The sequence below is a fragment of the Monodon monoceros genome, unplaced genomic scaffold, assembly GCF_005190385.1.
Source record: "Monodon monoceros isolate NGI ecotype Baffin Bay Population unplaced genomic scaffold, NGI_Narwhal_1 Super_Scaffold_1, whole genome shotgun sequence".
NCBI lineage: Eukaryota > Metazoa > Chordata > Mammalia > Artiodactyla > Monodontidae > Monodon > Monodon monoceros.
Window position 1 is genome coordinate 77801513 of NW_021703765.1, and position 13504 is coordinate 77815016.

The following is a 13504-nucleotide window of genomic DNA, read 5'->3' on the forward strand; positions in this document are numbered from 1 at the left end:
GTTTTGTTTTTGAAATAATGTGCTTTTATTTCTTTCATTTTTCTCCCTTGGAAAAGGGCCTTCTGGTTTTAAATTTTGGAACTTTATCAGTGAAATTAAGCTGGGCACAAAGGACAGAAGGTGCAAGTTCCACAAGATGCAAGAAATATAAATGAGAAGCTGTCACTATTTTTTGAGACTTCACCTTTATTGTGGACAGATTTTCTTCTTTAGAATCAGGACACATGCTTATGTAGTGTGTAATAAGGAGTGATGTGGTTTATTAGACCTTAGAGCAATATCATTGATTCAGATATGCTAAGAGAAGATAGTCAAGGGTCTTCTACAGAGGTTCCCCTTCTACCCCATTTATTTTATTTTTTTAAGCATAGGATTGATTGATTGATTGATTTACGGCTGCATTAGGTCTTCGTTGCGGTGCACAGGCTTCTCATTGCAGTGGCTTCTCTTGTCACGGAGCACGGGCTGTAGGTGCGCAGGCTTCAGTAGTTGTGTTTCGTGGTCTCCAGAGCTCAGGCTCAGTAGCTGTGGCACATGGGCTTAGTTGTTGTGTGATATGTGGGATCCTCCTGGACCAGGGCTGGAACCCGTATCCCCTGCATTGACAGGTGGTTTCCCAACCACTGTGCCACCAGGGCAGTCCCTACCCCATTTATTTTTTACGGTATATTTAACCCTATTTAGTGTACAGTTCTGTGAGTTTTGATGTATACAATTGTGTAACCACCACCACAGTCAAGGTAATAGAACAGCTTATCACCTCCAGAAATCCCTCATGCCAGTTTGTAGTGAATCCTACTCTTCAGTCATTGACCTGTCTTCTGTTCCTGTGGTTTTGTCTTTCCTCATATATGGAAGTTCACTTTTGATTTTTTGTATCATGTATAGTCAAAACATTGTTAGTTGTTATGACTGATTTCACTTTTGAAAACTTACACTCCATAAGGAGGCAAAAGATTGTAGTAAACCAAATCTCCCTTTAATGAGTGTAAGGTATTATAAACCTAACTAAATATGTTGTAACAAAAGAAGTGTTAACTTTAATATATATACAGAGATAAATAATGAGTGCCAATAATGTTTTTTCTTAATATTCCAGATTTCTTTTGATGGAATCTATGCAAATATGAGGATGGTTCATATACTTACATCAGTTGTTGTAAGTTATCAGAGTATTGGGGAGAAACTGCCTTGTGAGTGGAATAAAATAATTTCATGAAGTTAAAATGTGAATGATTCTCAAAGTAACATTTCTTAGGTCATGTTTAATCAGGATGATTTAGAAAACAGATGAGAACTCTATTCAAGCCATTGCAACTCACTATAAAAGTGTTCTTGTTAACCCTGCTGTGTACGAAATAATGTTACTAGTTGATTGTCTTTAGTGCATTATTTTGTCACTTAATAAAACTGGAGTCAAAAATACTAAATTTCACTACTTAAACTTATACTGCAGACTCTGAGCAAGGCCTCCTGAAGAATTTTGAGAATTTGGTGTATTGTTAATGTTTTAAAATTTTTTTATTCTGTCAGTGGTTACGTAATATGTTGAATGAAGCTATTAAAAAGTAAAATGAAAGCAGTTATCCCCCATGACTTCATAGCACAGTGTTTCTTTGATAAATTAATTGTATGTTTTTAGGGATCCAAATGTGAAGTACAAGTGAAAAATGGAGGTATATATGAAGGAGTTTTTAAAACATACAGTCCTAAGGTAATTTTTACTTTTTTTCTTTTTTTTAAATGTAAACCCCCTTGAATCATCAACTACTGTATATGTTTGTATGACTTCCTTGTAGTGTTTTATTAGTTTCTGATTTATCAATTTATAGTTGTGAGGCAGATATGTTTGTCACATTTTCATGCTTAGTACTTTACTTTTAATGCGCTGTTTAAAACTACTTTGAATGATTTCGCTCTTCAGTTTCAAGTACTGATTACTTTATAGACGGGTTTGTGTATTCAAAAAGACTTCTTGCTCTTTGTGCTTATTAAAATATTTTTGCCTTTGCAAGTATTATGGACTAGAAGAGTGATCTGGCGTTCCATTGTTTTCCTCTTTACCACTATTGTGCTTAAGACAGACCATGGTAGTAAAGACCAACTTTTAGATGAGAGGATTTTTGAATATTGGAATAGATAGTAGATCATATTTCTGAGAAAAAGGTATGATTATAAGGATGTCTTGAGATAATTTTTTACCAAAGGCATATAAGAAATAGTACCTTGATGTGCTAAAGTATTCTTGTCAGATTTTATTTTATAAATGTTTTGAATATTTACTTATGTTATTCTTCCTAGTGTGATTTGGTACTTGATGCTGCGCATGAGAAAAGTACAGAATCCAGTTCGGGGCCAAAACGTGAAGAAATAATGGAGAGTATTTTGTTCAAGTGTTCAGATTTTGTTGTGGTACAGTTTAAAGATATGGACTCCAGTTATGCAAGAAGAGGTGAGTTTTGATTTCCTAAATATGCTTCATGGTTTATTAGATATATTCAGGCAAAGACTCTCTGCACTAATCATACAGACTTTTCTTTTTTCTTTTTCTTTCTTTCTTTTTTTTTAAAGAAATAAGAACTTTTTTGATTAAGACAAATGGAAATTTTAATGGACTTTTTTGATTAAGAGAAATGGAAATTTTAATGCACTTTTGCTGGAAAATATTTAAAACCTCGGGGGAAGATTCCTTGGTACTTTTGGTAGGATGAATAATGAGAGTTTGTATTCTATTAAAAAATAGTTTGTAAAGAATTTTCTAAAGTTTTATGATCAAGAATGCTACTGATGATACTCAACTAAAAATTTCTTGTCCCATTTGACTTAGTGTTTTAGCTTATATGTTTTTAGTTTTATAATGTTTATAAATAATACTTATAGTTTTACTATGCTTATTGTTCTATAAATACTTTAGTTTTCTAAGTTGTAAAGAAATCAAAGCACTGGGCTAAGGGAGAAAGGCAGAGAGCTATGGATAGAAAATGATTGTCTAATGAAGTTGAAAAATGTAAAGAAGTAGAACATGTATACTGGAAGAAACATTCAGAGTATGGGACTATGTTTTAAGAATATAAAAGCGGTGATGCAGTTATGTTAAAATTTAGTCTGTTTCAGGTGTCTGTTGAGGAGGAAGATATGGGAATTGCTGTTACTCATTTGGAGAGCATACTCTGCAGTATTGAGTGTTCAATAACACATTGAAAGGCTCTCCTGAGCAGTTTTGAAATTGGTTCTAAAATTCTCAAATGATTTTTTTGGGGGTGGGGTTCAAATTCTGTAGTCATTTCTATTGCAAATTATAACAGCAGTTTTTGATTTTCATTATTCAGTCTATACCAACAGTTGTTTTCATTGTTGCACTGATTCTTCTATGCTGTTATTTAGAAATTACAAGCCTCCAGAAAGTTAAAGTCTTTCCCTTGGACCTCTTAATAAGGTTTTCACCTTTAGTTAGATTGCTTTTTCAGAAGCTAGCCAGGCTAGATACTCTGTAACTGCTTTTGCATTGCTGATGAAAGCACTGTGTTTTGATCTTGTGTTTTCCTAAATGTCTGTGTCTTTGATTCACAACTCTTTGTCTAAGAGTCCTTCAGTGGCCTGTACAAGGAAACAAGTCTGTTTTTAGCGACTGCCTTTGGAGTTGATTATGTCCAGGAGCACAAAATTATTTATATTTATACTTAATACTATTGAAGTATTTCACTGTTTTAAATTTAAAAAGTGACTTGGATCATAAGTCAAAAGGAAAAATAAAATTTTAGTTGAATTTAGCACTCTGGAAAAAGTATTGGCAACAACAGCAACAGATGTTCCCTGGTCTATTGGGTACCAGGCCATTTAGCTAAAAGCCATTCACAGTATGCTTTGGTTTTTGTTCTTAAAGGTAATTGGCATTTCCCAAGTTTGGAAAGGTAAATATTGCTTGAAGACATGTATGGTATCCATCCCATTCATTGATTCCATTAAAAATTAATGCCTTTAAATTTTTACTTTATTTTATTATTTTATTATGCCTTTGTTTCTCAGGTAATGTGTGTTTATTGTAGAAAGCCAAGAAAATGCAAATCAGAGCAACAGCTTTGACAGTGTTCAGTACACTCATAAGGGGATGGATGTATTTTACTATGTACAAAAATAGTTTTTTTGATGAGGACATCTAGTAGTGGAGTAATTTCAGGTATTTTATTTAAAGACTGTAGTGGTTTAGTGAATTATACAATTCTGTCCAGTGCATAGTATCCTGAAAATAGTATTAAGTCATGTGTTTAGGATTTCAGTTCTCTTAATCCTGATTCTTAACACTATCCTGGCAGAAGTTGCCTTTATAAAAGTATTATTTTGGAGATACTATAGAGAAAAAATTTTTAGAGTAATTAATTGGCATGATTTATTGTGAAAAGGCACTTAGTACTACTTTTAGATTTATATTATTTTGTGTTAAACACATACTCATATTTCTAGTTTCCTTGAGTAAAGGAAGGTAGGATTTAACTAGTGATTCTTAGTGCTGGTTTCACATTTTAGTCTCCATGGGTTTTAAAAATTGCCTAGTTCTCACTTTTGGAGATTCTGATTTCATTGTAATTAGCCTGGATGAGGCTCTGCCTATTTGATTCTGAGGTGTAGTCAGGCATGTGACCCGTGAGTTTCATATGATAAGATCCTAGGAATGGCTCTGTTCTGGAGGTCATGAGGATTTGTACTTTCTTTCCTTACCTCACAGTGCCCTTTCTGTCTCAGAATTGTAGATTATCTTGAATAGTCCCCACTGGTATCAGTTTGATACCACTTTGCTACGTTTTAAATGGGTAGATGGATTGAGGGTTTTTTTTTTAAGGATTAATGGAAGTGAATGAGTGTTGATTTTCACAAAAAAACTAATATTACATCGTAGCTTCCTAAAAGAAGAGGGAAATTTGTTTCCTTTCTGAGCTTTTATCTTATAATTCTGTTCTGTAGTAGTACTGTCAAAATCTTAAGCTGATCATACGTAACTAAAATCAAGTGCCTATTCTATGTGTTGGACTCTGTGCTAAGCATTTTATGTGCATTTTTTCGTTTAATCATCACACCTTTCTGAAATGGGTGTGATTATTATCCACATGTTGTAGGTGAGGGAACTGAGACATGATTAATTAACTTGATAAAGTGAGGACACAAACCCAAATGCTCTCTAACCCCAAGTCATGCTCTTAAACATTGTCCTATAGTGACATAAATTATGTGGTCTAATTTATTGTTTAGCTGAGCTGGTTCAGAATTAATCTGGATTTACCTTAAAGGATTTCCCCACAAATAAAGCCAAAAGTAAAAAACAAAATTCTCATGCAGAATAAATATGCAGATTATTATATTGTTCAAAAATTCTTTTCCTTTTTAAATGTTTGGCTTTCTTTTGGGGAAAACTTCTTAGAGTTAGTAAGGTCAATGTGGCTTTTAAGTTTTTAATGCTAACTTCACTGATTTTAATAAGGTTTAAAAGTCATTCATATACATATGCAAATGAATAATAGGCCTAGAAATAATTGATATCTTAGGATATGGTGAATATCTGACCTCTTGAATGTTGTACACATACCAGTTTGATTTATGGGCAAAGTGAAAAGTAGCTTTACATCTTGCAAGCCGTGGGTTCATTTTGCACATGTGTAATTAGAAGAGACCATCAGATTATCACTGGAAAATTAGTGTGTGTTTTATCTTTTATTTGAATTCCAGTGCAGACAGATCTGGGATGCTCTCATTTTCCCCTTTTCATTTTGCCATCTTTTTTTTAGGGCATTCAGCTGCCTTTGTATCTGTCTACCTTGGAATTGGCATATTGTCGCTACTTGATTTTTACTTGGTTTTCTGTCTCTTTCCAACATCCCTTTCTCATCTCCTTTTTTCCTTTATTCTCTTTCTGCTCTTCCTGTTGCTCCTTTATTCATATTTTGCTCTTTGATTTAATACCCCAACTCAACTGTATTTTAGTTCTGTGGCTTCTCTTCTTTTGTACTTCCTTATCCCATTCTCTCTCATGCTTCTTTCTCCTGCTTCATTTCCTTTGTACTATTCTCAGCCTGTAGAACAGGGATCAGCAGACTTAAAGCCTGTGGACCAAATCGACTCATCAATAAATAAAGTTTTATTGAAACACAGTTATGCCCATTCATTTATGCATTGTCTGTGGCTGCTTTAATGCTACAGCCATAGAGTTGAATAGTTGTAATAGAGACTATATGGCTTTCAAAGCCAAAAAATGTTTACCATCTGGCCCTTTATAGGAAAAGTTTGCCAAGTCTAGACCTAGATTATTTTCCCTACTGCATTTCAGCTGTTACGGTTGTTCAAAAACACATATTGTACCAGCTTTAGTGAAATAACACAGAACATATTTTGTCTCAACACTCATCCTTTGACTCTAGATTCATCTAGTACAGTGTAATTTCATCTAATTCCTTATTTCAAGTTAGATTTAGTCTTAAGAATCACTTTTGCTTGCCAGCTCCTTTGTCACAGTAAGTGAAAAACCATACATGAGAAAATTGGTTATTGGGAATGCGCTCTATAATCAACTGTCCCCTCCCCCATCTACAGATTTATCTTCCCCCTTGCCATCACTGTTCTCTTTCCTTTGGCTTTAGTAGAGGAGATATCTCACTTCCTGTTTAATCCCAGCTTCTCCTGTCATGCCCTTGACTCTGTCCATTTTACCATTCCTGCGTTCTTGCTCTTTTATGTCACCTCTCTGTGTCCAGACTCTTCAACCTCTTCCTTTCCACTTACTCTTTCCCTTTAGCCTGACAACTGGTTCAAGTCCTTCTCATCCTAAAAAGGATCCCTTTTTATCTTGAATTCTTCTAACTACTGTTCTATATTCCTTTCTTATCCAAATTTCTTAACTCGCATTTTCTACTGACTCCTCCCATGAGGAGTAGTCTGCCTTTTATGCTCACAACTTGGAAACTTCTGAGGCTACCAGTAACCTCTAGTTGCTAGATCTTTTGGACTGTTTCAGTCTTTACTGCTGCATTTGACACTGTTGATTTCACCCTCCTTCAGAAGCTACTCCTCTGTTTTTCATGGGTCTTATTAATCAGTTCTTTCCTGCTTTATTCTTGGGCTTCATTTCTGTCACACTGCCCTTCAATGTGTTTGTGTTCCCCTAGGGTTTCTTTTTTTCTTTCTTTCTTTTCTTATGACATGAACTTTTTTTTTTTAATAATAACAATTTTTAAAATTGTAATTATTTGCTTGAGTGTCTCGCTCTCACTTTTTCCCACCCCTCTTTTGTTTGTTTGTTTTGGCCATGCTGCGCGACATGGCGGGATCTTAGCTCCCCGACCAGGGATCAAACCTGTGCCCCCTGCAGTGGAAGAGCAGAGTCCTAACCAGTGCACCACCAGGGAATTCCCTGACATGAGCTTTTAAGGTTTAGTCTCTTTAACAACTTTATTTATTTATTTTCTTTCTTTCTTTTTTAATTTTATTTTTTTATTTTTGCCACGCCTTGCGGCTTGCAGGATCTTAGTTCCCTGACTAGGGATTAAACCCGGGCCATGGTAGTGAAAGTGCCAAATCCTAACTACTAGACCACCAGGGAACTCCCTTTCTTTCTTTGCCCACTACTCTTACCCACGTGTCAGTCGCTTATATACTCTCATAATATCGGCTATCACATAGAAGCCTCCTCTCCAGCATCTCTCCATCATTGCCCTTATACCATGTCGTATTATAATTAGATGTTTCTGTCTCCCCCATTATGAGTTCTGTGTGTATGGATACTGTATTTTTTTCATCCTTGGAGCCTAGTATGGTGTTTTGTCACACAATATGCTCTCAATATAAATGTATTTTTTTTTTTTTGGGCTGAGTTGGGTCTTTGTTGCTGCGTGCAGGCTTTCTCTGGTTGTGGCGAGAGGGAGCTACTCTTTGTTGCTCTGTACGGGCTTCTCATTGCGGTGGCTTCTCTTGTTGTGGAGCACGGGCTCTAGGTGCGCAGGCTTCAGTAGTCATGGCACATGGGCTTCTATAGTTAATGGTGCACGGGCTTAGTTGCTCCGCAGCATGTGGGATCTTCCTGGACCAGGGATTGAACGCGTGTCCCCTGCATTGGCAGGCGGATTTTTATCCACTGCGCCACCAGGGAAGTCTCAATAAATGTCTTTTGAATGTGTGAAATTAGGGCCTTCATATACTTTTTTTTTAATATAAATTTATTTATTTATTTATGGCTGTGTTGGGTCTTCGTTTCTGTGCGCAGGCTTTCTCTAGTTGCGGCGAGCAGGGGCTACTCTTCATCGCGGTGCGCGGGCTTCTCATTGTCGTGGCTTCTCTTGTTGTGGAGCACGGGCTCTAGACGCGCAGGCTCAGTAGTTGTGGCACACGGGCTTAGTTGCTCCGCGGCATGTGGGATCTTCCCAGAGCAGGGCTTGAACCCGTGTCCCCTGCATCGGCAGGCAGATTCTTAACCACTGCGCCACCAGGGAAACCCCATATACTTTTAAAGAAGCAGTTTCATGCAAAGAACAAGAAAGCCATAAGTGGTCTTATGTCTACAGCCAGGCAGCAAATACTTACTGAGCTCTGTAATGTATTCATTGCTATGCTAATTGCTATAGACAGTACAGAGAAATTCAAGACCTAATATATTTTGGGTCCCTTTTGAGAACTTAGGGATGCTGTATGCCCTCACCCTACACAAAACACATACGCAGAGACTTCTAATTTAATTCCGTGGTGTTCACTGTTTCCTAGGGAGTTCATGTACTCCATGTTAAGAAGCTCTGCTCTGGGCATTTTCAGAGTTGGAGATACCAAAGCATGTGAAAGAATTCAGGAAAATGGAAAGTTGAAATTGGTGGCATTGAATCCCATATGGAGTTCAGAGACATGAAAAATTGTGTATGTTGTAGTAGTTGGAGGAAGTCGGGTTGTGAATGTGTGATTAGAGAGCAGTGAGAAATAAAACTGTACAGATTATTTTATTCTGGCGTTACACTGTTTTGTTTTCATGTGGTCATCCTGTATGTCTGATAGGGTGGGGTCCTATGAGTAACAAAGAGGGATCTTTTCTGAAGGGCATGACATTAGGAGTGCCATGTCAATCGCTAAGGAAGAGGCAGATCCCAGAGCAGGATATGGCCCGAGAATCCTTAAATTCTGTGTTCCAGATTCATTCATGGGTGGTGCTCTAGTATGGTGGGGCTGGCCACAGCCTTGCAGCTGAGTAGGCACATTCTTGGAGCAAGGAGTGCAGTAGGTTCTATAGATGGGCAGGAGGTGCTAACATTGGACAGGCAGGCGGCTCTAAAGCTGGAGAAGTGATTGGGATCGACAGCCTGCCCTTTGGGCAGGAGGTAGGATAGGCCCTGTGGTAGGTAGGCAGGTGGGGTGATAGATAGGCAGGTGATCTTGTGGCTGGCGTCTGTCCAGGAAGCTGAGCAGGAAAGCCCTGTCAGGGGGTTGTCTTGGGCCTGTGGGCTTTGGGAGTAGCTTTTCTAAGTAAGTCCATGTTCTCATAGTCTTCTGTTAAAACTGTACTGTTAGAAAGTTTACTACCTCAGCCTTGCTGTGGGCTAGTTAGAGAAGGATGTATGTCCATGCCAGGGCCAAATAGTAAATGGAGATCCATCAGCATTTACTGAGGCCAGTATGGAGGTGGCACAGAGTTTATTGAGATTAAAAAAATTAAACAGGTATGGTGGAACAGGTGATGGAAACCTAAGCAGAGTAGTTTGAGGTACATAATCGGGAAGTATTGCATGTTTATTAAAATATATGGTTTCATTTATTAAAATTTTATCTCTATATGTTTTTAGAGCATACAGAAATTATCTGCTATATTCTTCATGTCTATAACTCTTCTATTTTTAGTTTTTCAAGGAACCTCCATACTGTTCTCCATACTGGCTGCACCAGCTTACATTCCCATCAACAGTATAGGAGGGTTCCCTTTTCTCCATACCCTCTCCAGCATTTATTATTTGCAGACTTTTTGATGATGGCCATTCTGACCAGTGTGAAGTGGTAGTTTTGATTTGCATTTCTCTAATAATTAGTGATGTTCAGCATATTTTCATATGCTGTTGGCCATCTGTATGTCTTCTTTGGGGAAATGTCTGTTTAGGTCTTCTGCCCATTTTTTGATTGGGTTGTTTGTTCTTTTGATACTGAGCTGTATGAGCTGTTTGTATATTTTGGAAATTAAGCCTTTGTCGGTCTCATCATTTGCAAATATTTTCTCCAATTCTGTGGGTTGTCTTTTCGTTTTGTTTATGGTTTCCTTTGCTGTGCAAAAGCTTATAGGTTTGATGAGGTTCCGTTTGTTTATTTTTGCTTTTATTTATTGCCTTGGGAGACTGACCTAAGAAAACATTGCTGCAATTTATGTCAGAGAATGTTTTGCCTGTGTTCTCTTCTAGGAGTTTTATGGTGTCATGTCTTGTATTTAAGTCTATGAGCCATTTTGAGTTTATTTTTGTGTATGGTGTGAGGGAGTGTTCTGACTTCACTGATCTACATGCAGCTGTCCAGCTTTCCCAGTACCACTTGCTGAGGAGACTGTCTTTTCTCGATTGTATATTCTTGCCTCCTTTGTTGAAGATTAATTGACAGTAGATGTGTGGGTTTATTTCTGGGCTCTCTATACTGTCCCATTGATCTATATGTCTGTGCCAATAAAAAAGGTAGCATTCCTGAACTCCCTAGTAGGTAATTCAGACAAGTCCAGGACATTTTCAGGAAGACAGTTTCCTTGGTAGTATTGTCTAATGCAAGTACACCCAGTTACTGTCTGGTTTTAGTTTTATTTTTTCTCTTGCTCTGCAGAGTCTCAATAGAGTCTTATGAACGCCAAATATATTAAAAAACTAGTAATACAGCAGGGCAATAAAGGAGTGTGGATAAATTGTCTCCACCTTAATTTCTGATCAGACCTGGCAAATAGTTTTAAGTGAGAATGTGCACTTGAACAGTTGGTCTTCTAATTTATACTACAGAACAACAGTCTGAATCTGTAAAATGTTTTATATATCTGCAGAGGAAACAGAATGGTGTTTGTATAGCTGTTTAAGAATTGGAATTAATTTTGTCTACTAACTTTTTCTTAACCTATTGCCAAACACTTTTGCTATAAGTTTAAGAGTTAGTTGTTGTAAAAAGACTACTCTATTGGCTAATAGTATTGGAAGACACTTCCCACATTCTGTTTTCTGATTCCTGAATATTTCTGAATTTACCTTGGATTTTTTTGCCCTAAATCTTCTATAAAATCACTTTCTTTCCCCTTTCCTTTCTGTGTCTTCCCTTAACTTTTGACTTGAAAACAGTACCTTTTATTAAAAAAAACCCTCAAACAAAATTAGACCATTTCATTCTTTCGGATGGCAAAGGCTAAAGGCTCCTCCTCCCCCCTCAAAATGGGGCTCTGAACCAGGAGCCTAATGGAGAAGCTGAAAACAGAATGTTCACCTCCGGATACCACTCTACAAAGTGTATCTTTCTATTGAGATCTTTGTTAGAATTTTGCCTGACCTATTTTGGAGATAATGTAGGAATTAGAAATCTAATGTTCTGTGGCATCTATCACCTTGTTTTTTAAATACAGCAGGCCTCGCGAAGTGGACTTCGATTTTTCTCTTGTTCTTCTGTGTTACATTAATCTGGCTTTGCTGTAGAATTGGTTGTGCATTTGATCCTGTGGAGTCTTGACTACTCATCTTCATTCACATTTTTCAAAGGAATCTGGTTTGTGGGTTTAAATTTTTTTCCCTGGTACTTGGTTGATTTTTTAAGTCAAATATAGCAGCATTTTTTTAAGGTATTTTCAATTATTTTATTTTATTTTATTTATTTATTTATTTATTAATACATCTATATTGGAGTATAATTGCTTCACAATACTGTGTTAGTTTCTGTTGCACAACAAAGCAAATCAGCCATATGCATACACATGTCCCCATATCCCCTCCCTCTTGAGCTTTCCTCCCATCCCCCTACCCACCCCTTAAATCATTGCAAAGCACCGAGCCAATCTCCCTGTGCTATGCTGCTGCTTCCCACCAGCCAACTATTTTACATTCAGTAGTGTATACACGTCTGTGCTACTCTGGCTTCACCCTCCCACCCCATGTCCTCAAGTCCATTCTCTATGTCTACCTCTTTATTCCTGCCCTGCAACTAGGTTCATTAGTACCCTTTTTTTTAGATTCCATATATATGCATTAGCATACGGTATTTGTTTTTCTCTTTCTGACTTACTTCATTCTGTATGACAGACTCTAGGTCCTTTCACCTCACTACAGATAACTCAGTTTTGTTCCTTTTTATGGCTGAGTAATATTCCATTGTATATATGTGCCACATCTTCTTTATTCATTCATCTGTCGATGGATAATTAGGTTGGTTCCATGTCCTGGCTATTGTAAATAGTGCTGCAGTGAACATTGTGGTGCATGTCTCTTTTTGTTTTTTGTTTTTTTCACACACACACACACACACAAACACACACACACACACTGTATCTTATTTTTACAAGAGATAAACTGACACCAAGCATTTTAAATGGATGACCACAACAAAAGCAACAATGATTGCAATTACCAAACATGAAACACACTCGTACTATGTCATAATATTGATATTCAGTCCAGTAATCCTCCACTGTAACAGCTCCTTTACTTTGCAGTGAAAATTGATTTGTATATATTTTGCCTCTGAGTCCTTGTGGGATTTTTTTTTATTATTATTATTCAAACAAAGTCACAAAAACTATAATCATCCTCATCAGTTCACTCAGTCCCATGTAATTAATTTTTTTTTCTTCTTGATCTTTTGTTAGCACTTTTATGAATTCATCAGTTTTCCATTAGAGTTCTGAAAATGCTTATTCATTCAGTTCAGCAGTATAGTCAGTTACCAGAAACCTGTACTTGTCAGAGTGTTTTCCATGAATTCCTTGAAGATGAAACCCTTTTATAGGAACATTTTTGCAAAAGCATCAGAGTACCCCCAGAACTGTCTGTAAATGACAAAAGACTTAAAAATGACCACGGTTAAAGATTTGATGAAAGTTCATAATAATGCAATTGACAAGGAAATTTAGTTATTTCTGAGATATACATTTTAAAGTAATAACTAGAATTATGACTTATAACATTATACCAGAACATAAAAGATTTTTAGGAATTTCATGTAATGTCTGAGACATTTATATTAACATATTTCCATACAAATAAACCAAAGAAAGTTTAGTATTAGTTGTTTTTTGGTTTGTTTGTTTTTTTATACTGCAGGTTCTTATTAGTCATCAATTTTATACACATCAGTGTATACATGTCAATCCCAATCACCCAGTTCAGCACACCACCATCCCCACCCCACCGTGGCTTTTTCTCTTTTTGAATTATGGTTTTCTCGGGGTATTGTCCAGTAGTGGGATTGCTGAGTCATATGGTAGTTCTATTTTAAGTTTTTTAAGGAACCTCCATACTGTTTTCCATAGTGGTTGTATCAATTTACG

The 13504-nt window shown here is 36.7% G+C and overlaps 1 protein-coding gene across 10 annotated transcripts in view; it reads left to right on the forward strand.

Annotated features, from left to right (window-relative positions):
* ATXN2 (ataxin 2) overlaps positions 1–13504 on the forward strand; it is a 124541-nt gene that overhangs the window by 33609 nt on the left and 77428 nt on the right. For all 10 annotated transcript variants that reach the window (XM_029222665.1, XM_029222672.1, XM_029222682.1 and 7 more), the window contains exons 3-5: positions 1100–1159; positions 1643–1714; positions 2302–2452. In XM_029222665.1, the coding sequence (XP_029078498.1) occupies positions 1100–1159; positions 1643–1714; positions 2302–2452 (283 nt within the window). The remainder of the gene's footprint in view (positions 1–1099; positions 1160–1642; positions 1715–2301; positions 2453–13504) is intronic.